The 20557-nt window shown below is 41.3% G+C and overlaps 1 protein-coding gene and 2 long non-coding RNA genes across 12 annotated transcripts in view; 2 read left to right on the top strand and 1 right to left on the bottom strand.

The window, feature by feature from the left end:
• The window catches only part of LOC127002211 (basement membrane-specific heparan sulfate proteoglycan core protein-like), an 88759-nt gene that overhangs the window by 16550 nt on the left and 51652 nt on the right, over window positions 1-20557 (bottom strand). For 5 of the 9 annotated variants that reach the window (XM_050867928.1, XM_050867925.1, XM_050867930.1 and 2 more), the window contains 10 exons: window positions 19827-19997; window positions 18643-18840; window positions 16020-16183; window positions 15406-15502; window positions 12572-12853; window positions 8785-8889; window positions 7942-8094; window positions 5767-5929; window positions 5378-5478; window positions 350-610 (listed from right to left, as the gene is read on the bottom strand). In XM_050867928.1, coding sequence (XP_050723885.1) covers window positions 350-610; window positions 5378-5478; window positions 5767-5929; window positions 7942-8094; window positions 8785-8889; window positions 12572-12853; window positions 15406-15502; window positions 16020-16183; window positions 18643-18840; window positions 19827-19997 — 1695 coding nt within the window. Of the gene's footprint in view, window positions 1-349; window positions 611-5377; window positions 5479-5766; window positions 5930-7941; window positions 8095-8784; window positions 8890-12571; window positions 12854-14337; window positions 14392-15405; window positions 15503-16019; window positions 16184-18642; window positions 18841-19826; window positions 19998-20557 lie in introns of all 9 variants that reach the window. The other 4 variants (XM_050867932.1, XM_050867934.1, XM_050867926.1 and 1 more) reach the window with 3 other exon arrangements.
• LOC127002216 (uncharacterized) lies at window positions 3162-5403 on the top strand. 2 transcript variants are annotated; one of them, XR_007755885.1, is made up of 3 exons: window positions 3162-3176; window positions 3700-5131; window positions 5257-5403. It is a non-coding gene; the product is annotated as an uncharacterized LOC127002216 (long non-coding RNA). The 2 variants fall into 2 exon arrangements; XR_007755884.1 differs by having other exon boundaries at window positions 3700-4911; window positions 5035-5321.
• On the top strand, window positions 8897-9770 carry LOC127002223 (uncharacterized). The gene is made up of 2 exons (XR_007755894.1): window positions 8897-9164; window positions 9317-9770. It is a non-coding gene; the product is annotated as an uncharacterized LOC127002223 (long non-coding RNA).

The raw sequence follows: 20557 nt of genomic DNA, 5'->3' as shown, positions 1-20557 counted from the left end.
CCAATACCACATGGGAAACACTCCACTATCCACCACAGAGGCAGAGAAAGACCTGGGAGTATATGTTGGCCAAATCCGTGCCAATTGCAGCGGACGGGTTAAGGATGCAGAGGGTACTGTACAGGGAGTCAGGATGTGTAGTAGAATGTTGATGATTTGGAAGGACATGAAGAAGGATTGTGACTATTATTTACTCGTAGAAACACACACACACACACACACACACACACACACACACACACACACACACAAATGTAGAGTAATAAGGGTGAAATTCTATCAAACACAAGCACCCATAGATGATAAGCAGATAACAAACTATAGAGTGGATAACAAAACCTGTCCTTACCTCTTATAATGAAGTTGTAACGCTCCTCAAAGACTCCCTGCCTGGTGGTCGCCGTGCACAGGTATAACCCGCCGGTTTGCGCATTGGGGATCCTCAGTCTGTTCCCGTAGGTCTGGGCGCCTAGTGGAAGCTCGCCATCCATCCGCCTCCACGAAATGGCAGCGGCAGGCTCATTCTCCACCTCGCAGACCAGCTCTACATCCTCGCCCCTCCGTATGTCAGATGGAATGGAGCGGACTTGAATGTTGCTTGTCTGGGGGCCTGTGGAAATGCAGTGATGGATAAAGTAACTGACTTAGAAGTGTTGGAAATAGAGGCAAGATTAGCACTGGACATAGCAAAAATGGGAGATGAGATGGACTATAAAGAAGAAGAGATAGAGGAATGTTGCTTGTCTGGGAGCCTGATGTAACACAGTAATAGATATAATTGCCAAGACTTGGAAATAGAGGAATGACTAACACTGGACCTAGCAAGACAAGGGTGGATCATCGGACATACAAAGATAGAATAAGCGACATAAGGACAGTTAAATCAGTGAAAGAATTATACCATTGTTTCCATGGCATACATATTTACATTTACTACTGACTGTGATATATAAACAACAACAGCTCTTGCGACATTACGACTGTTTCACTCCACCCACTAAACATATATTTCTCTACACTATCCGCAAGCATTGATACATGGATAAAATACATGGTAAGGCTACATTAGGAGAGATCAGGTGAGGTTAGGATACATTAGCATACATTAGGCTAGGATGCATTAGAAGAGGTTAGGTTAAATTAGCATAAATTGGGTTAGGTTAGGATACATTCATATACGTTACTTGATATATGGAAGAACTGTATAGAAAAAAATATTAACCAAAACTCACCTCTTGAACCATGAACTCGGTAGCATAACAGGAGCTTAATACATGCTTGCTCCCTCTTCTTCTCAAGCATATAAGAGAGGAGTTCCATGCAAGGGTTAGTAAGGCCAATGTGTGCTTTCCTTCCCTATTAAGATGCTACAGATAGGTTAAGTTAATACACGGGGATGGATACTGACGCCCAAAGTGGTTTTCTGAGTTCCTTTCATTCTGTTTCAAGGCTGGAGTGTTAGTGAATGGGATGGGTTAAGTACATACACAGGGATGGATACTGATGCCCATAGTGGTTTTCCGAGTTCCTTTCATTCTGTTTCAAGGCTGGAGTGTTAGTGAATGGGATGGGTTAAGTACATACACAGGGATGGATACTGATGCCCAAAGTGGTTTTCTAAGTTCCTTTCATTCTGTTTCAAGGCTGGAGTTCCTTTCATTCTGTTTCAAGGCTGGAGTGTTAGTGAATGGGTGAATGGAAAGTGATTTTCCGAGTTCCTTTCATTCTGTTTCAAGGCTGCAGTGTTAGTGAATGGGTGAATGGGAGAGGTCAGGTACATACACAGCCATGAATACTGATGCCCAAAGTGGTTTTCTAAGTTCCTTTCATTCTGTTTCAAGGCTGGAGTGTTAGTGAATGGGTGAATGGGAGAGGTTAAGTATATACACAGCCATGAATACTAACGCCCAAAGTGGTTTTCTAAGTTCCTTTCATTCTGTTTCAAGGCTGGATGCAGTGTTAGTGAATGGGTGAATGGGAGAGGTTACGTATATACACAGCCATGAATACTGATGCCCAAAGTGGTTTTCTAAGTTCCTTTCATTCTGTTTCAAGGCTGCAGTGTTAGTGAATGGGTGAATGGGATGGGTTAAGTATATACACAGCCATGAATACTGATGCCCAAAGTGGTTTTCTAAGTTCCTTTCATTCTGTTTCAAGGCTGAAGTGTTAGTGAATGGGTGAATGGGAGAGGTCAAGTACATACACAGCCATGAATACTGATGCCCAAAGTGGTTTTCTAAGTTCCTTTCATTCTGTTTCAAGGCTGGATGCAGTGTTAGTGAATGGGAGAGGTTACGTATATACACAGCCATGAATACTGACGCCCAAAGTGGTTTTCCGAGTTCCTTTCATTCTGTTTCAAGGCTGAGTGTTAGTGAATGGGTGAATGGGTTGGGTTATGTATATACACAGCCATGAATACTAACGCCCAAAGTGGTTTTCCGAGTTCCTTTCATTCTGTTTCAAGGCTGAGTGTTAGTGAATGGGTGAATGGGTTGGGTTAAGTATATACACAGCCATGAATACTAACGCCCAAAGTGGTTTTCTAAGTTCCTTTCATTCTGTTTCAAGGCTGCAGTGTTAGTGAATGGGTGAATGGGAGAGGTCAAGTATATACACAGCCATGAATATTGACGCCCAAAGTGGTTTTCCGAGTTCCTTTCATTCTGTTTCAAGGCTGGATGCAGTGTTAGTGAATGGGTGAATGGGAGAGGTCAAGTACATACACAGCCATGAATACTGATGCCCAAAGTGGTTTTCTAAGTTCCTTTCATTCTGTTTCAAGGCTGGATGCAGTGTTAGTGAATGGGTGAATGGGAGAGGTTAAGTATATACACAGCCATGAATACTGACGCCCAAAGTGGTTTTCTAAGTTCCTTTCATTCTGTTTCAAGGCTGGAGTGTTTGTGAATGAGTGAATGGGAGAGGTCAAGTACATACACCGCCATGAATCCTGACGCCCAAAGTGGTTTTCTAAGTTCCTTTCATTCTGTTTCAAGGCTGGATGCAGTGTTAGTGAATGGGAGAGGTTACGTATATACACAGCCATGAATACTGACGCCCAAAGTGGTTTTCAGAGTTCCTTTCATTCTGTTTCAAGGCTGAGTGTTAGTGAATGGGTGAATGGGAGAGGTTACGTATATACACAGCCATGAATACTGATGCCCAAAGTGGTTTTCCGAGTTCCTTTCATTCTGTTTCAAGGCTGAGTGTTAGTGAATGGGTGAATGGGTTGGGTTAAGTATATACACAGCCATGAATACTGACGCCCATAGAGGTTTTCCGAGTTCCTTTCATTCTGTTTCAAGGCTGGAGTGTTAGTGAATGAGTGACTGGGTTGGGTTATGTATATACACAGCCATGAATACTGATGCCCAAAGTGGTTTCCTAAGTTCCTTTCATTCTGTTTCAAGGCTGGAGTGTTAGTGAATGAGTGACTGGGTTGGGTTATGTATATACACAGCCATGAATATTGACGCCCAAAGTGGTTTTCTAAGTTCCTTTCATTCTGTTTCAAGGCTGAGTGTTAGTGAATGGGTGAATGGGAGAGGTTATGTATATACACAGCCATGAATACTGATGCCCAAAGTGGTTTTCTAAGTTCCTTTCATTCTGTTTCAAGGCTGCAGTGTTAGTGGATGGGTGAATGGGAGAGGTTACGTATATACACAGCCATGAATACTGACGCCCAAAGAGGTTTTCCGAGTTCCTTTCATTCTGTTTCAAGGCTGAGTGTTAGTGAATGGGTGAATGGGAGAGGTTACGTATATACACAGCCATGAATACTGACGCCCAAAGAGGTTTTCCGAGTTCCTTTCATTCTGTTTCAAGGCTGGAGTGTTAGTGAATGGGTGAATGGGATGGATTAAGTATATACACAGCCATGAATACTGATGCCCAAAGTGGTTTTCCGAGTTCCTTTCATTCTGTTTCAAGGCTGGATGCAGTGTTAGTAAACGATACAAGAGTGAAAAGTTGTGCCTCCGTTTATTTCTCTACAGGTGTCTGCCTGCCCACACGACTAAGAGGCGAGTGTCATGCAGCTAACAGAGACAGACAAGTACTCTACACTACACTCCTGTTAACCAGTGAATTATATTAGAAAAGAAAAGTCTCGACACAAGTTAACTCACAGCAGTCATCAAAATGCTTCCCTTCATGTAGACAGACTGTGTTATGCTGATTCTCTATATAAAACCTAGCGAGAAACCTGTTACAAATGTTAAGCTTAATACAAAATGACTTTGATATTCTTAAAAAGAGTTTAGCTTCATATTGTCTAAAAACTGAATCTGTTCTGATGTTATTGATCCTATTTCAATGCAAAGATTTTCGTCAATTCTTTACAACATATTCGTCCCATAAAAGCCTTCTAAGCTATGATTTAATACAGAGGAATGCCATGCAGGGTAGAGGGTCAAGCACTTGCGATATGAACATTTTGAGGCAGCGCTTAAACTAACTATCAACAAACTATCATTAACTTACAAGAACTAACTAAATTAATAAAGTTTTTTTCCACACACACAACTCCATAACAAAGACTATAAGTAGAAAATTCTATGACAACTTGCATCAAACTAAGATACATATACTACAGACACTTCTCTTTTGCTACCCTAAGTTACGTTACGAAGTCTACATCAATCGTAAATCATAAATAGCATCTTACGTATCTAAATAACCCTAGACTACGAAGTTACGAAGTCTATATCAATCGTAAATCATAAATAGCATCTTACGTATCTAAATAATCCTAGACTATTTGAATAACAAGCCGAGAATTAGACGGAAAACTGTTGGTCTCATAAAGCGATTACTAGAGTGGCCAAAAGAGAGGTCAATTTCGGAGGGATAAGTTAAATAGTGAGTTAAATAGGTGAGTTAGCATTGGTGTTAGTTGTAGAGGTCATATCCTATCTCACTGTGTCTTATGAATAGGTTAAGTAATAGCCGTAGAAGTTGTCCGATCCCAAGAACAGACAAGAGATAAGTTAAACAGGTGAGTTAGCAATGGTGTTAGTTGTAGAGGTCATCTCCTATCTCACTGTGTCTTATGATAAGGTTAAGTGGTAGCAATAGTAATGGTTGTCCAATCCCAAGAACTGACAAGAGATAAGTTAAACAGGTGAGTTAGCAAAGGTGTTAGTTGTAGAGGTCATCTCCTATCTCACTGTGTCTTATGATAAGGTTAAGTGGTAGCAGTAGTAATGGTTGTCCGATCCCAAGAACTAACAAGAGATAGTTAAACAGGTGAGTTAGCATTGGTGTTGGCAGTGGTGGCAATGGCCCATAACATGCAGGGTAGCCAAGGCGTCATGCAGTGGTCAGTTGGCGGGGACACTGGTGGTGCGCTTGGCCGGCCGAGACTCACTCCTGACGATGAGGGTGATAACGTCGTACGAGCTCCTTCCCGAAGGCAGCACGGCCTCGCATTGATAATCCCCGCTGTCCTCCACCTGGATCAGTGGCAGCCTGCAAGGAGATATTTTGTAGCCTTAGTTGAAAGGGATATCCAGCATATCAATACCACATGGGAAACACTCCACTATCCACCACAGAGGCAGAGAAAGACCTGGGAGTGTATGTTACCAGGCTACCAGTGAAGGTGAAATCCGTGCCAATTGCAGCGGACGGGTTAAGAAAATGTGAGAAATCAAAGGGAGAGAAAGAATGAAAAACTCAAAGTATAGAAAAATGAACCCTAAAAACGCAAGAAACAAACAGAAAATTGAAAGTACGTAGAGAGGTCATGACGCCTACCTAAGCGTGTTCTCTCTGGCCAGGGCGTTGGGTGGGAGGCGGCCATTGATGCGGCTCCACCTGACGTCGCTGGGGTTGATGCCTGAGGTCTCGCAGCGCAGTACAGCCGTCTGGCCCACGTACAGCGTCATCTCAGGGTCGATGGCGGTCAACAGCGGCTCCTCTGAAAGACAGTGATGACGTTGATGAGGTTTGAGGACACGAGTAGAAAGATGCTATGGTTAGGGGAGTGAAGAGAAGATAAATATATGAAATGAAAATGATAAAGGTTGATTCTTGTTTAATGTGATAGGAGTTTCTTTCATTTTGGGACGCTAGGAAGATGGTGATTAGGGACGTGACACAAAACAATAAATAAGATGCTGGTAAAGGGAGTGAAGAGATAATAAATGAACGAAATAAATAAAATGAAAATGATAAAGGTTGATTCTTGTTTAATGTTATCCGAGTTTCTTTTATTTTGGGACGCTAGGAAGATGCTGATTAGGGATGTGATGCAAAACAATAAATAAGATGCTGGTTAAGGGAGCGAAGAGATAATAAATGAATGAAATAAATAAAATGAAAATGATAATGGTTGATTCTTGTTTAATATTATCTGAGTTTCTTTTATTTTGGGGCGTTAGAAAGATGCTGATTGAGGACATAAAAAAATCCCTATATATATGCAATGAAGAGCAAAAGATATATAAGTTCCGGGTGGTTTGAATTTTAGTAAGAAGATAATTATGTAAAAGAAAATCACTATATACGATGAAGAACAAAAGATATATAAGTTCCGGGTGGTTTGAATTTTAGTAAGAAGATAATTACGTAAAAAAATCCCTATATATTTGCAATGAAGAACAGAAAAGTATATAAGTTACGAGAGGTTTGAGTTTTAGTAAGAAGAAGAGTAAGCAAATAAAATCCCAATATATTTACAATGAAGAACAAAAGACATATTAATAAAGTGGTTTGAATTTCTAAAAGAGGAAACTTAAACAATGATACCGACATATATTTACAATGAAGACACCGGCGGAAGTGTCTTATCATACCGACCACAGGAGGCAAAGGACATCTCACAAACCCACAAATAAATTCAGCTTCACGAGCCCACAAAAAGTCGACACATTCAGACGGACTTAACTCGGCGTAAATCAACATGGAAAGGGAGCACGTTAACATTCATGAAGGTAGGAATGCGAAATCTTAGAAGCCATTTGATTAGATATTATTTCATTAAGGTTTCAGGGCAAGACCAACCACCTAGTCTGGACCATAGGGGCTGTGTGGTCTGAATATCTGTATAAACCAATGTAAATTGCTTGATTCAGGATTCGAACCTGGACCGCCCCTCTGCAGATGGAATGTACTAACAAATATACAACTGCAATGCTCAAAATATGAAAGAAAATGAAGATACATAAACGTGAATCTTAAAATATGAAGAAAATATCGATATGCATACATGAATCATTGCCTAAGGTTTACAAGTATTGAAAGGGATGCTAAATATATAGAAAAAAAAGAATGTTTGCAGTTCACAAATACCAGAAATACAAATCAATATACAATCAGAGCTAAAAATTAAAAAGAAAGAGATATTACGTATACACAAACCTTTCCCTGATATCCACAAAAATCATATGAGAGAAAGACTACGTAAAGATGTCCCTGAAGTTTACAAATACCAGAAATACAAATCAATATACAATCAGAGCTAAAAATTAAAAAGAAAGAGATATTACATATACACAAACCTTTCCCTGACATCCACAAAAATCATATGGGAGAAAAATATTTCGTAAGATGTCCCTGAAGTTCACAAATACCAGAAATACATATGAATACACAATCAGAGCTAAAAATTAAAAAGAAAGAGAGATTACGTATATATATATCTTTTCCCTGACATCTACAAAAATCATATGAGAGAAAATGATTACGTAAAGATGTCCCTGAAGTTCACAAATACCAGAAATACATATGAATACACAAGAGCTAAAAATTACAGAGAAAAAGGGATTACGTACACACTAACCTTTCCCCGATGCCCCGAAACGCCACAAAATATCACAACATAAGCACCACCACCAACAGCAAGAGGAGTAGACGGAACCCAGACATCACACGTCAACACCCCAACACTGCATGAAGTCCCGCACACTAGAAAAACACTCCCTCCGTTACCGTGCGACTTGTGTCTCCGCCGCCGCAAGCACACTTTCTCGTCCTTGCAGTCGTTGCAGTCGCACTCGCCGTCGCAGTTAAGATAGAAGAAATAGCAGGAGCCGTCGCCGCATTTGAAGAAATCGGAACACGCGCTCTTGTCGAATATGTCATCTGCCGTTCGTACGATACACAGCATGGTTAGCGGGACATTGGGGTCACTTAATGATACACTGGAACTTCAAAAATAATATAAAACAGACAGGCAATAGCTACGTAACTAATACATATAATTACGGTATTTATTACAAGTCAAGTATTTAGTGTTTCTTTTATATAATTCAATGGCAGTGACTTAATTCTTCCCATGACAACACTAGAGTAATTGCCTGGTATACCCACATAAGGCTTATAGATGTAGCTTCAATATATACCCAATGCCCATCCCTGCTCAGAACACAGTCAAGTTACTCCATAAATGGCTATAACACATCTCCTTGTTGATTACTTTCAGGGACAGCACACAGTTAAAATATTTCTGATACGCATACAAACACACACACACACACATAAAAAAAGGAAAACATACTTGAAGCAGTGCTGTAAAAATATAAATGGATAAGGACACACACACACACACACACACACCTAAGAAGGAATAGTAATGTTTGAAAAATAAAGAAGAATAGAAGCAAGTGGGAAGCACTGTGAGTGAGACCAGATGATGTGTCAACTTGGATCATAAAAGAGCGTAGGAAACAACTTTAAATCTTGCACAAGAATAGCCTACCCCCAAAAACAAAGTGTCACTGGTCTCTCTCTCTCTTTCGCTCTCTCCATGTCCCGCGTCAAATCCCGACTCACCGTAGCAGTCCTTCTCATCGCCTGCGTCACTACAGTCAGGTATCCCATCACACACCTTGTACTTGGCTATGCACTGCTTGTCGCCACACGGAGAGTCATCACAGGCTGACGACAACATCACATGTACACAACACAGTGCTTATGTAGGGTCATGGCATTCTAGACTTTACGTGAATGTGTCAACTGAATATGCATGATAGTTGATGTGAGGGGCGTAAGGGTCGGAGAATAGCAACCCAGGTTCCTCGCTACCACAACAAAGGGTCTAAAAGGCTACTGTGCTGAAGGGAAGTTGTCACAATAATACAACATGATGCACTACACTACAAGCTACACTATACTTGAAGAGGAGGAAAGGTCTCTTAATTTAATGCTAGAAGGTGAAGTTAAGTACACATTAATACCCCCACAAAGGGCTTCAAAGGCTACTGAGCTGAAGGGAAGGTGTCACAATAATACAACATGATGCACTACACTACAAGCTACACTATACTTGAAGAGGAGGAAAGGTCTCTTAATTTAATGCTAGAAGGTGAAGTTAAGTACACATTAATACCTCCACAGAGTTTAAAAGGCTACTGTACTGAAGGGAAATTATCACAATACTAAATGATACACTACACTACACTACAATACACACACACCAATAATAGCTGTCATCTACGTTACTGCAAGACCCCATACTAATAAGGAATAGGCTATCATCCCGCTACGTTACACCAGACACTCCAACAAGGCTACTGTACTAAGCATACTATATGTACACTAAGGAAAAGTAGGCTATCTATGCGACGCTACATACAAAGCCACAATAACCGTTAAACTAAATATGACCCTTCAAGACAGGTTACTCAGAGCTCATTATTATTTCCAGCAATGATAACTACACACCCTCAGACAGACAGGCCCACAAAACCATTAAATTCAATATGACCCTTTGATACAGGTTACTCAGAGCTCATAATCATTTCCAACAAGAAAAAGTACGTACTCTCTGACTTAGAAGCACAAGCAATGGTTTTCACGTGGACAGACAGCCCCACAAAACCATGAGTATGACCCTTCAAGACAGGTTACTCAGAGCTCATTATCATTTCCATCGATAATAACTATGTACTCTCAGACTCCTAGAAGCACAAGCAATGGCCTTCACATGTACCCTGATGCAGATAAAACCATTACGATTGATTATGACCCTTCAAGACGGGTTACTCAGAGCTCATTATCATTTGCAACGAGAAAATTTACATACTCTCAGACTCTTAGAAGCACAAGCAATGGTTTTCACATGTAACCTTAGACAGACAGGCCCACAAAACCATGAATACGACCCTTCAAGACAAGTTACTCAGAGCTCATTATGTACTCTCAAGACTCCTAGAAGCACAAGCAATGGCCTCCACCTGTACCCTGATGCAGCCAAAACCACTAAGACTGAATATGACAAGGGCAATACAGAAGTCAAGGGAGAGAGAGAACAGGAGGAATAAGATGAAAGAAAGCATCACAGACTCACTAAATGTAAAATAAAATAAATAATGAATGGAAATGTAACAAAGACTAAAAGGAATATGTAATTGAAAAAGAGAGAGAGAGAGAGAGAGAGAGAGAGAGAGAGAGAGAGAGAGAGAGAGAGAGAGAGAGAGAGAGAGAGAGAGAGAGAGAGAGAGAGAGAGAGAGAGAGAGAGAGAGAGAGAGAGAGAGAGAGAGAGAGAGAGAGAGAGAGAGAGAGAGAGAGAGAGAGATGAGATAAAGAAGAAGCCAGTGTACGTATCCACATGTGCGCGTACATGTGTGTGTAGGCAAATCAAGTCGTGTGTACCAAGTCATGTCATGTACGTGTGTCGAATCACTCCCCACACACACACACACGCACACACACACACACACACAAGATCTCTCACCCACCCCAATCACTCCCTTGATAACACAAAAACACAAAATCGTCGCTGTCGGATATCGTAACTCACTTGACAATACCTCGGACGAGACATTACGTAACTAACAAACACACATGATCATTTACACCAACGCTTCAGGAAATCAAAATAAATCACATATGAACAGTAATAATAATAATAATCAAATTCACATTAATCATATTCAAACAGCACAGCGGTCGTCTTCAAAGCCATTCACTTGTTAGGAGGCACCCAGAAGTGTAGCCTTGAGGGGGTCATTCTATATAGTAACTCGTACTTCTATAGACAGATTTCGTGTAATATATCATCCAACACGGCGGTTAGTTGACTTAGGACACAATAGGGGATAGGTGTTTGGAGGATTGTGTCGAGTTGATAAACGGAGAATTGAGTGTTTTGAAGATTGTGTGGAGTTGATAAGTAGAGAAATTGAATGATTGGAAAATTGTGTGGAGTTGATAAGCAGAGAAATTGAATGATTGGAAAATTGTGTGGAGTTGATAAGTGGAGAAATTGAGTGTTTGGAAGATTGTGTGGAGTTGATAAGCAGAGAAATTGAATGATTGGAAAATTGTGTGGAGTTGATAAGTGGAGAAATTGAGTGTTTGGAAGATTGTGTCGAGTTGATGAGTGGAGAAATTGAGTGTATGGAAGATTGTGTCAAGTTGCTAAGTGGAGAAATTGAGTTTTTGAGGCACTGAAGGACGATCCATTTTTACAGGGGAAGGAAATCAAGCCAGGTGTAAACTGATCGGCAGTTTCAATCACAAATCAACCTTCAATCGATCTTCATAAGTAAAGTAATATGGGATAATTAGAAAGTGCCAGACCAATATCAAACCACAAACACAAGCTACCGGTATTTTCGTAGATTCCACTCGGTTGGCATTGGATTCCTTACACTCGGTGACTCATGAACACGTGAATGGCTGTGACGTAACGTGTAGCTGTACTTAACCACAGAACAATCACAGAGCTCCCACGGATACCCTGTCTTTCTCTCTCCCTTCCTTACCTATAACTTCGCAAGGGGCTGACACCACAAGCTCCCTGCAAAAGCCTACACGCACACCTATTTTGAGTATACCACAAGCTCCCTATGTGACCTCTCTCTCCCGTCCTTCCTTAAACCAGAATTTCCCAAGGGCCCGACACCACAAGCTCCCTGCAAAAGCCTACACACACACACACCTATTTTGAGTATACCACAAGCTCCCTATGTAACCTCTCTCCCGTCCTTCCTTAAACCAGAATTTCCCAAGGGCCAGACACCATAAGCTCCCTGCAAAAACCTATACACACACACACATCTATTCTGAATATATCACAAGTTCCTATAGACTTAGTTGGAGTTGGCTTAAACCACAAGCTGCCTATTTAACCTCTCTCTCTCCCTTCCTTATCCAGAATTTCATACGGGACCAATGCCACAAGCTCCCTGCAAATGCCTACACACACACCTATTCTGAGTATACTATAAGCTTCTATAGCCTAGTTGAAGTTGGCCTATACCACAAGCTCCCTATTTGACCTCTTTCTCCCTTCCTTATCCAGAATTTCGTACGGGCCCAATACCACAAGCTCCCTGCAAATGCCTATACACACACACCTATTCTGAGTATACCACAAGCTTCTATAACCTAGTTGCAGTTGGCCTATACCACAAGCTGCCTATTTAACCTCTCTGTCCCTTCATTACCAAGAATTTCGCAAGGGCCCAATACCACAAGCTCCCTGCAAATGCTTATACACACACACCTATTCTGAGTATACCACAAGCTTCTATAACCTAGTTGCAGTTGGCCTATACCACAAGCTCCTCCTCCTTCACATAACGACTATATGGTCCGTTCTCCGCTACTAACTTGTCATCAGGGTGTCAAAGTAGCAACCCTCCTCATCCTCCCCCTCAGGGCAGTCCGGCTTCCCGTCGCACATTTCGTAAGGCGAGACGCAGATGCTCCGGTCGTTGCAGACAAATTTACACCTATGCTCCTCGCCGATCTGCAGGAAGTAGCCCTCATCGGGGGTGGAGGAGGAGTCGTCGCCACTGTAGCTGTCGTCATCGTCATCCCCACCCTCCAGGTCGTCGAAATAGAGGTCCTCGGAGATCCCAAAGATGGTGTTGCTCAGGATTCCCTCGTAGGCTGGTTATAAGGGCGTCTGAGTATGTGGTTTTTGCTTTGCTGGATGAACGCTTAGATTGCACGTATACGGAACAGGAACGGAATGACGAACACACACACACACACACGCACACACATTCTAAACACACACACACACACACACACACATACATACAGATGAAACACGCATATGGGATTCGAGTAAGTACAGAACGGGGATGGAATGACTGACACACACACACACACACACACACACAGATTACGAATACAGATCTAAAACACACATCTGACGAGCGTTCTCTTTTTACGTCACTACGAAGGAATTACTATAAAAAAAATACAACTGCTTAACAACCCTATGGCTCATGCAGAAAACACATGCAAAAAAGAAATCAATATTATACCTCAATTGATGAATGACAAGACATGCAAATTACCTCATCAACAAGGGACAGGAACAACACACACATACGCACACACACACATAGACACAAATATAGAAAAATAATTACAAGGATAACTCTGGAAAAATAAAAATAGGTATAAATGAAAACATGCGAGATTCCCAGGTTACTAAAGGATCAATTTTGCATGCAGATTAATGTTGTATGTTGTGGAAGATTTACGAGCATGCAGGAATGTTCACTATAGCCTGTTGATTAGTGAGAGAGAGAGAGAGAGAGAGAGAGAGAGAGAGAGAGAGAGAGAGAGAGAGAGAGAGAGAGAGAGAGAGAGAACATAAAGAGGAGAGGAGAGGGAACATAAGGAAAACAAGGAGGGACATTTCTAAACAAGGTGGGACATTTCTAAACAAGGTGGGACATTTCTAAACAAGGTGGGACATTTCTAAACAAGGAAGGGGCATTCTAAAACAAGGAGGAGGAAAAAGAGGAAAGAAGTCAAGGGCAAAAAAGGAGGAAAACGAGGGAAAACACTGAAAGGAAAACAGAAGGAAGGAATGGGAAGGAAACGAAACGAAGAATATTGAAAAGAAAAAAAAGAAAAGGAAGAAAGAGACAACAGGCAAGAATATGGAAGGAGGAAAACGAGAGAAAACAGGGAAAGGAGAATAAAAAGTGGAGGAGGAGGAGGAGGAGGAGGAGGAGGGGAAAAAATGGAACCAGAAGAAAAACAGCAAGAAAAGGAGAAGAAGAGGGAGAGCAGTTGATGAAATAGAGGGAAAAAAAAAAAAACAAGATAAAAAATGGAAAGGAGAATAAAAAGTGGAGGAGGAAGAGGAGGAGGGGAAAAAACGGAACCAGAAGCAAAACAGCAAGAAAAGGAGAAGAAGAGGGAGAACAGTTGATGAAATAGAGGGAAAAAAAACAAGATTAAAGATGGAAAGGAGAATAAAAAGTGGAGGAGGAGGAGGAGGGGCAGGGGAGGGAGGGACATCAGATTCACTATGAGGGACATTTCTAAAACTAAGGAGGGAGGGAGCGAGGGGGGGGTCAGGTCATGCAGGGAGGGCTGACGTTGCGGAGAGTCTGAACTGGGAATAAAACCTTTGTGGGACAGGAGACGTTCCAAGTCGTCCTCGCCCACCAGTGGCAGAGTTCCTTAAGGGGTGGCAAGTGGAGAGAGAGAAAGAAGCCGAGGAAAAGAAAATAAGTGTTCAGTAAATAGATTAATACGGAAATAGAAGGGGAATATTATACGTGATTGAGTGATCTATAATGAATACAACCTTGATCAATTAGAAGAGGTCAAAGAATGTTAACCTGGTAACAGCGACGGGCCAAATTTGTGGCTTTACCGTGTAGCAGTGACGGGCCAAATTTGTGGCTTTACCGTGTAGCAGTGACGGGCCAAATTTGTGGCTTTACCGTGTAGCAGCGACGGGCCAAATTTGTGGCTTTACCGAGTAGCAGCGACGGGCCAAATTTGTGGCTTTACCGTGTAGCAGCAACTGGCCAAATTTGTGGCTTTACCGTGTAGCAGCGACACGCCAAATTTGTGCCATGATATAAACCCCCCAAAATAGATGATACATAATCTGATCACAAATGCTTTGATATATATTATGAAATGGTTTGTGTGAGGGATGATTTTTTCTCATTTTTCTTGCTTGGAGGGACCATTAAGAAACATGATCCCCGCTGCTACCGGGTTAAGGAAGCAATACATTATACTACACTCAATATCATAAGTTGTCTATTATAGGTTGAAAAAGGTTTGGTTAAGAAAGCAATATTAGATTCTGAAAAGGTGGTTCTTGAGACAGGCCTAAGAGTTTGTTTGTTAAGAAAGCAAAACATTATACTACACTCAATATCAAAGGTTATGGGTTTAAAAATGTTATGTTATGTAAGCAGTATTAGATTCTGAAAAAGTGGTTCTTGAGACAGGCCTAAGAATGCTTTGTTTGTTAAGGAAGCAAAACATTCTATCACACTCTATGTTATACTCTGATAAGGTTATTTTCTGGTATAGGCCTAAGGTAATATTAAATTCTATGGTGGTTTTCGAGACAGGCCTGACTGTTTGGTTAGGGAGGCAAGCAATACTATACTCGGAGATGTTGTTTTTGTGATGGATGTTTTGCAAGCGAGGGGAGAATTTTCAGGACTCACCGTTGACGAGCACCTCAGCCACGGCTCTGCTTGTTCCGCCGCTGTTCCTCGCGACGCAGATGTAGCGGCCAGCGTCAGTCGTAGCGATGCTTAGGAACTACAAACAGAGAGATTGTATGTATCATATTGTACTGCATGTATTATATTAGCTATGCGTATTGTTTAGTCACTCGTTTTGTTTTGGGAATTACTATTATACTGCAATCAATCAATCAATGGGGGCATACGCTGGGGGGCGCATCACCTCGCCCACCCTATGACGCCAAGTCCAGGGGTTCCATCGGGCAAGTCTCCATGCAGGTCCCCTTCCCATCCCGAGTACCCCTGGCATGAACAGACTGTAGTGTTTCATTTAGCAAGCCTCCAAACACCCGCACCTTGGTCTTGGCCCAGGAGACCTCATGTCCCAAGGGCTTCGCCTCCTAGTGCTGGTTTAAAATTATTCACACTTCGGAAAGGGACAAATCTGCACCCTCTTGTTAATTCTTAAGTCTCCATTCCTGAAGGAGAGAATTAATAACTTCTTTGAACCTAACCTTACCTTATCTATCCTAACCTAACCAAACCTTTCTCCTCCCTCCAGTAAACATCAATCAGTCAGCTCATCAACTCACAGTCAGCTCCCCGCCGTTGATGATGACAGAGGATGGCATGCGTCCAACCTCCTTCGTCCAATTGATGGTGATGGGCTGTGGTCCTGTGGCAGAGCAGCGGATCTGGACAATCTCCCCGGGAGGCACCACCTGCCGGGCTGGGTCCAGGCTGATGCGAGGAGGCACTGGGCGGAGAGACAGAGAGATAAGACTTTGTACATTAAACCTACAATGAGAATTAGAGTTGGTATTTCCTTTGTCTCTCCCTCCCTCGCTCCCTTCTAATGCTGCCCTCCCTGAAATTAAGAGTTAATAGGGAAACGTGACAATCCAATCTTACCTCTCGCTTTGGCTGTATCCATTAGGGGAAGATTGAAACGGAAGATAGAGAAACATATCCATGAGAAGATTATATGAGGGCCGAACATAAACATTTCAGTGCCCCTCAAAAAAGGTTATTAATACAGTTCTCTCTTTATACGGGAAAACCCAGATGTTGATAATCTTTTAAGGGTGACTAAAGTGAATGGATGATGGACAGACTGTATTAGATATTGTGAACGGCACAGCTACACACACACACACAAACACACACATGGCAGAACACACAGAAAAAAGACTGTATGCCTCCTTAGGCCACAAAACTAACTATAGGCCTACAATAATGGCACAAATAATAACAATAATAAGACAGAGAGACAGAGAGACAGAACATGAAAGAGATTGCACGAAGAGACAGAGAGAAAGTAAATGAAGGAAAGAAGAAATTGAAAACTAACTAAATGAGAGGAATAAGAGATATAGACAGTAAAAGAGAAGAAATTGTACGTCTCTATACGTAACAAAACTTACAAAATAACAGCAATGAGAGACAGACAGAAAGAGAGACAGCAAATGAGAAAAATAAATTACGTACACAATCTTATGCTGCAAAACTAATGGAATAACAGCAATAAGACAGAAAGAAAGAGACAGCAAATGAGGAAAATAAATTACGTACACAACCTTATGCTGCAAAACTAACCCAATAACAGCAATAAGAGACGGAGAAAAAGAGCGAGACAGGAAATCAGGAAAATAAATTATGTACACAACCTTCGGCCACAAAACTATCCAAAAAACAGCAATGAGACAGACAGACAGACAGACAGACGGAGAGAAATAACAAATGAGTAAAATAAATTACGTACACACATCCTAAGTCCACAAAACTTACGTAATAACAGAAATGAGACACACAGAGACGATAAACAAATGGAGAGAAATTCTAATGCCTCTATAGATGACACAATTAAATATAAGCGCTACAATAGGACAATAAGTGAAAGGGAGGGGTAACTCTAATGCCTCTATAAATGACACAATTAAATATAAGCGCTACGATAAAACAATAAGTGAACGGAAGGGCGTAACTCTATGCCTCTATAAACGACACAATGAACTATAAGCGCTACGATAGGACAACAAGTGAAAGGAAGGGGTAACTCTAATGCCTCTATATATGATACAATAAACTATAAGCACTACGATAAGACAAAAAGTGAACTGAAGGGGTAACTCTATGCCTCTATAGATGACACAATGAACTATAAGTGCTACGATAGGACAATAAGTGAACTGAAGGGGTAACTCTAATGCTTCTATAAACGACACAATGAACTATAAGCGGTACGATAAGGCCGCTAGCAACACCAATATGGGATAGGAACTTGGGGATGTACCTCGGAACGCACAAGAGTCGCCTGAAGTACGTAAATGCAGCAGAAGTGAAGAACGGATTTTAAAGACACGGGTCAACAGGACGACATATATATTTTTTTTTTTTTATATATTGACGGGATCAGGGACTCGCCACTCGCTACAATGGCCATACAGACGAGAGAGTAAACACAGAATATGGTGAAATGAATTAATGTAGACTTGAATGTAGAGAAACTGAGGAAATTAGGTCACAAAATAAGAGTAAACACAGGATATGGTGGAATAAATGAATGTAGACTTGAATGTAGAGAAAAAAAAGAGGAAAATGGGTCATGAAATAAACCCAAGAACTCACCAATTACAAGTTAATCAATAAAAACTAATGAAATAAAAATGAGTATACAAATAAATGAATAAATAGTGAAATAAATGTAAAAATAGACTTGAATGTAGAGAAAAAAAGAGGAAAATGGGTCACGAAATAAATGCAAGAACTCACCAATTGCGAGTGAATCTATAAATACTCTAAAGAAATATAAATATAAGCAGATAAATAAATGAATAAATAGTGAAATAAATGTAAAAATGGACTTGAATAGAGAGAAATAAAGAGGAAAATGGGTCACGAAATAAATGCGAGAACTCATCAATCATAAGTTAATCTATAAAAACTAACAAAATATGAATGAGTATATAAATAAATGAATGAGTAATTGAATGAATGAAAAATATTGATACCCTTCCAAAAACACAGAAAAAAAAGAGGAAACTGAGCTGCAACACTGAATCGGTAACTCACTAATCACTTCAATAGTCACAAAGGGAGGAGAATAAACAATAAAAAATACAGAAAACCTAATATCCTCCCCAAAATTAAATAAAACTAAATAATTAAAATAAAATAATAGAGGAAACTGAGCTACAACCCCAATCGTCAACTCACCGAGCACTTCAATGGTTGTGTAGATGGTGAAGCGGATGATGCCGGATACGCGATCGCTGCCCACACAGGCGTACTCTCCGGAGGCGTTCTGATCCACGTTGACCAGGTAGAGAACGTTGTCATCCACGCGTGACCCCTGGGGCAGAGGGCGGTTGTCGCTGCGTCGGAAGGTGAACGCAATGTCTTCCGCTGCTGGTCCTGGAAGAGGCGGGAGACGAGAATTTATTAGAGGCGAGACGAGAATTAAGAGCCAAGTGTGACGAGAGTTTAGAGTTGGTGAGAGCAGATCAGCGAGCGACATGAATTATATGCTCGACACAGTGAAGTTGCTGGTTACTCTTCCTTATTTTTCCTACCATCAAAATCATTGTTCTTGTACGAGGCAGAAAGAAGCCTTGACATACTATCACTAGGCTCATAAAACCACCCATGGACATACTAACACACACACACAACCTCTATGAAAGCCTTGTCAAACTATCACTAGGCTCATAACACTACCCATGGACATACTAACACACACACACAACCTCTATGAAAGCCTTGTCAAACTATCACTAGGCTCATAACACTACCCATGGACATACTAACACACACACACACAACCTCCATGAAAGCCTTGTCAAACTATCACTAGGCTCATAACACTACCCATGGACATACTAACACACACACACACAACCTCCATGAAAGCCTTGTCAAACTATCACTAGGCTCATAACACTACCCATGGAAATACTAACACACACAACCTCTATGAAAGCCTTGTCAAACTATCACTAGGTTCATAACACTACCCATGGAAATACTAACACACACAACCTCTACGAAAGCCTTGTCAAACTATCACTAGGCTCATAATACTACCCATGGAAATACTAACACATACAACCTCTATGAAAGCCTTACCAAATGTGTGTGTGTTTGTGTGTGTGTGTGAGTGTTTAAGGTCGCTTCTCACATCAGCTATTTCTAAAGGTCAAAGAAGGGGTCAGTCAGGTTCTAATGTGTCAGGTTCACGGTACAGAAGAAGAGTCAAACTACCACCAGGGTCATAAAAGTACTCCTGGAAATGCCCACAACTCCTACAAAAGCCTTGTCAAATAGGTGTTCCTGGGCAACGGAATGTCTTATAATATGAACCTGAGTCCGAAAGTGCTTGAGAATAAGGACCAGAAACTCACCATATCCTGAGCATGTGAACTCGTAGGCACTTCCTGCTGGCACATAGACAACCCTGCCATCCCCAGTAGTGCCACTGCCGTTGTTTTCAGGTGGCGGCAGAATGATAGGAGGACGAGTGCTGATCGGCAGACTGTCTTGTACGAGGAGCTGGAGCCTCTCCTCGCTTGTACCTATAAGGGGAAAGAATATGTTTGGTGTTTTAATGCTTCATTTCCTTACAAATTCTTCTTTAATCTGTCTCTTTTGCTTTGAACTTCACCCTCCTCCCTCTTTCTCCTCCTAAGTTTCCTCCCTCCCTCTTCATCTCTCTCCCCCTACCAGCAAGGGAAAGGATATATTTGGTGTTTTAATCCTTCGTTTCCTTACAAATTCTTCTTTAATCTGTCTCTTTTGCTTTGAACTTCACCCTCCTCCCTCTTTCTCCTCCCAAGTTTCCTCACTCCCTCTTCATCTCTCTCCCCCTACCAACAAGGGAAAGGATATATTTGGTGTTTTAATCCTTCGTTTCCTTACAAATCCTTCTCCTTTAGTCTGTCTCTTTTGCTTTGAACTTCACCCTCCTCCCTCTTTCACATCCCAAGTTTCCTCACTCCCTCTTCATCTCTCTCCCCCTACCAGCAAGGGAAAGGATATATTTGGTGCTTTGATCCTTAGTTTCCTTACAAATCCTTCTTTAATCTGTGTCTTTCGCTTTCAACTTCACCCTCCTCCCCCTTTCTCCTCCCAAGTT

Source organism: Eriocheir sinensis, chromosome 22, assembly GCF_024679095.1.
Source record: "Eriocheir sinensis breed Jianghai 21 chromosome 22, ASM2467909v1, whole genome shotgun sequence".
In the NCBI taxonomy this organism is placed as follows: domain Eukaryota; kingdom Metazoa; phylum Arthropoda; class Malacostraca; order Decapoda; family Varunidae; genus Eriocheir; species Eriocheir sinensis.
The sequence above is the reverse complement of the archived record's forward strand: the minus strand, read 5'-3'. Positions and strand labels throughout refer to the sequence as shown.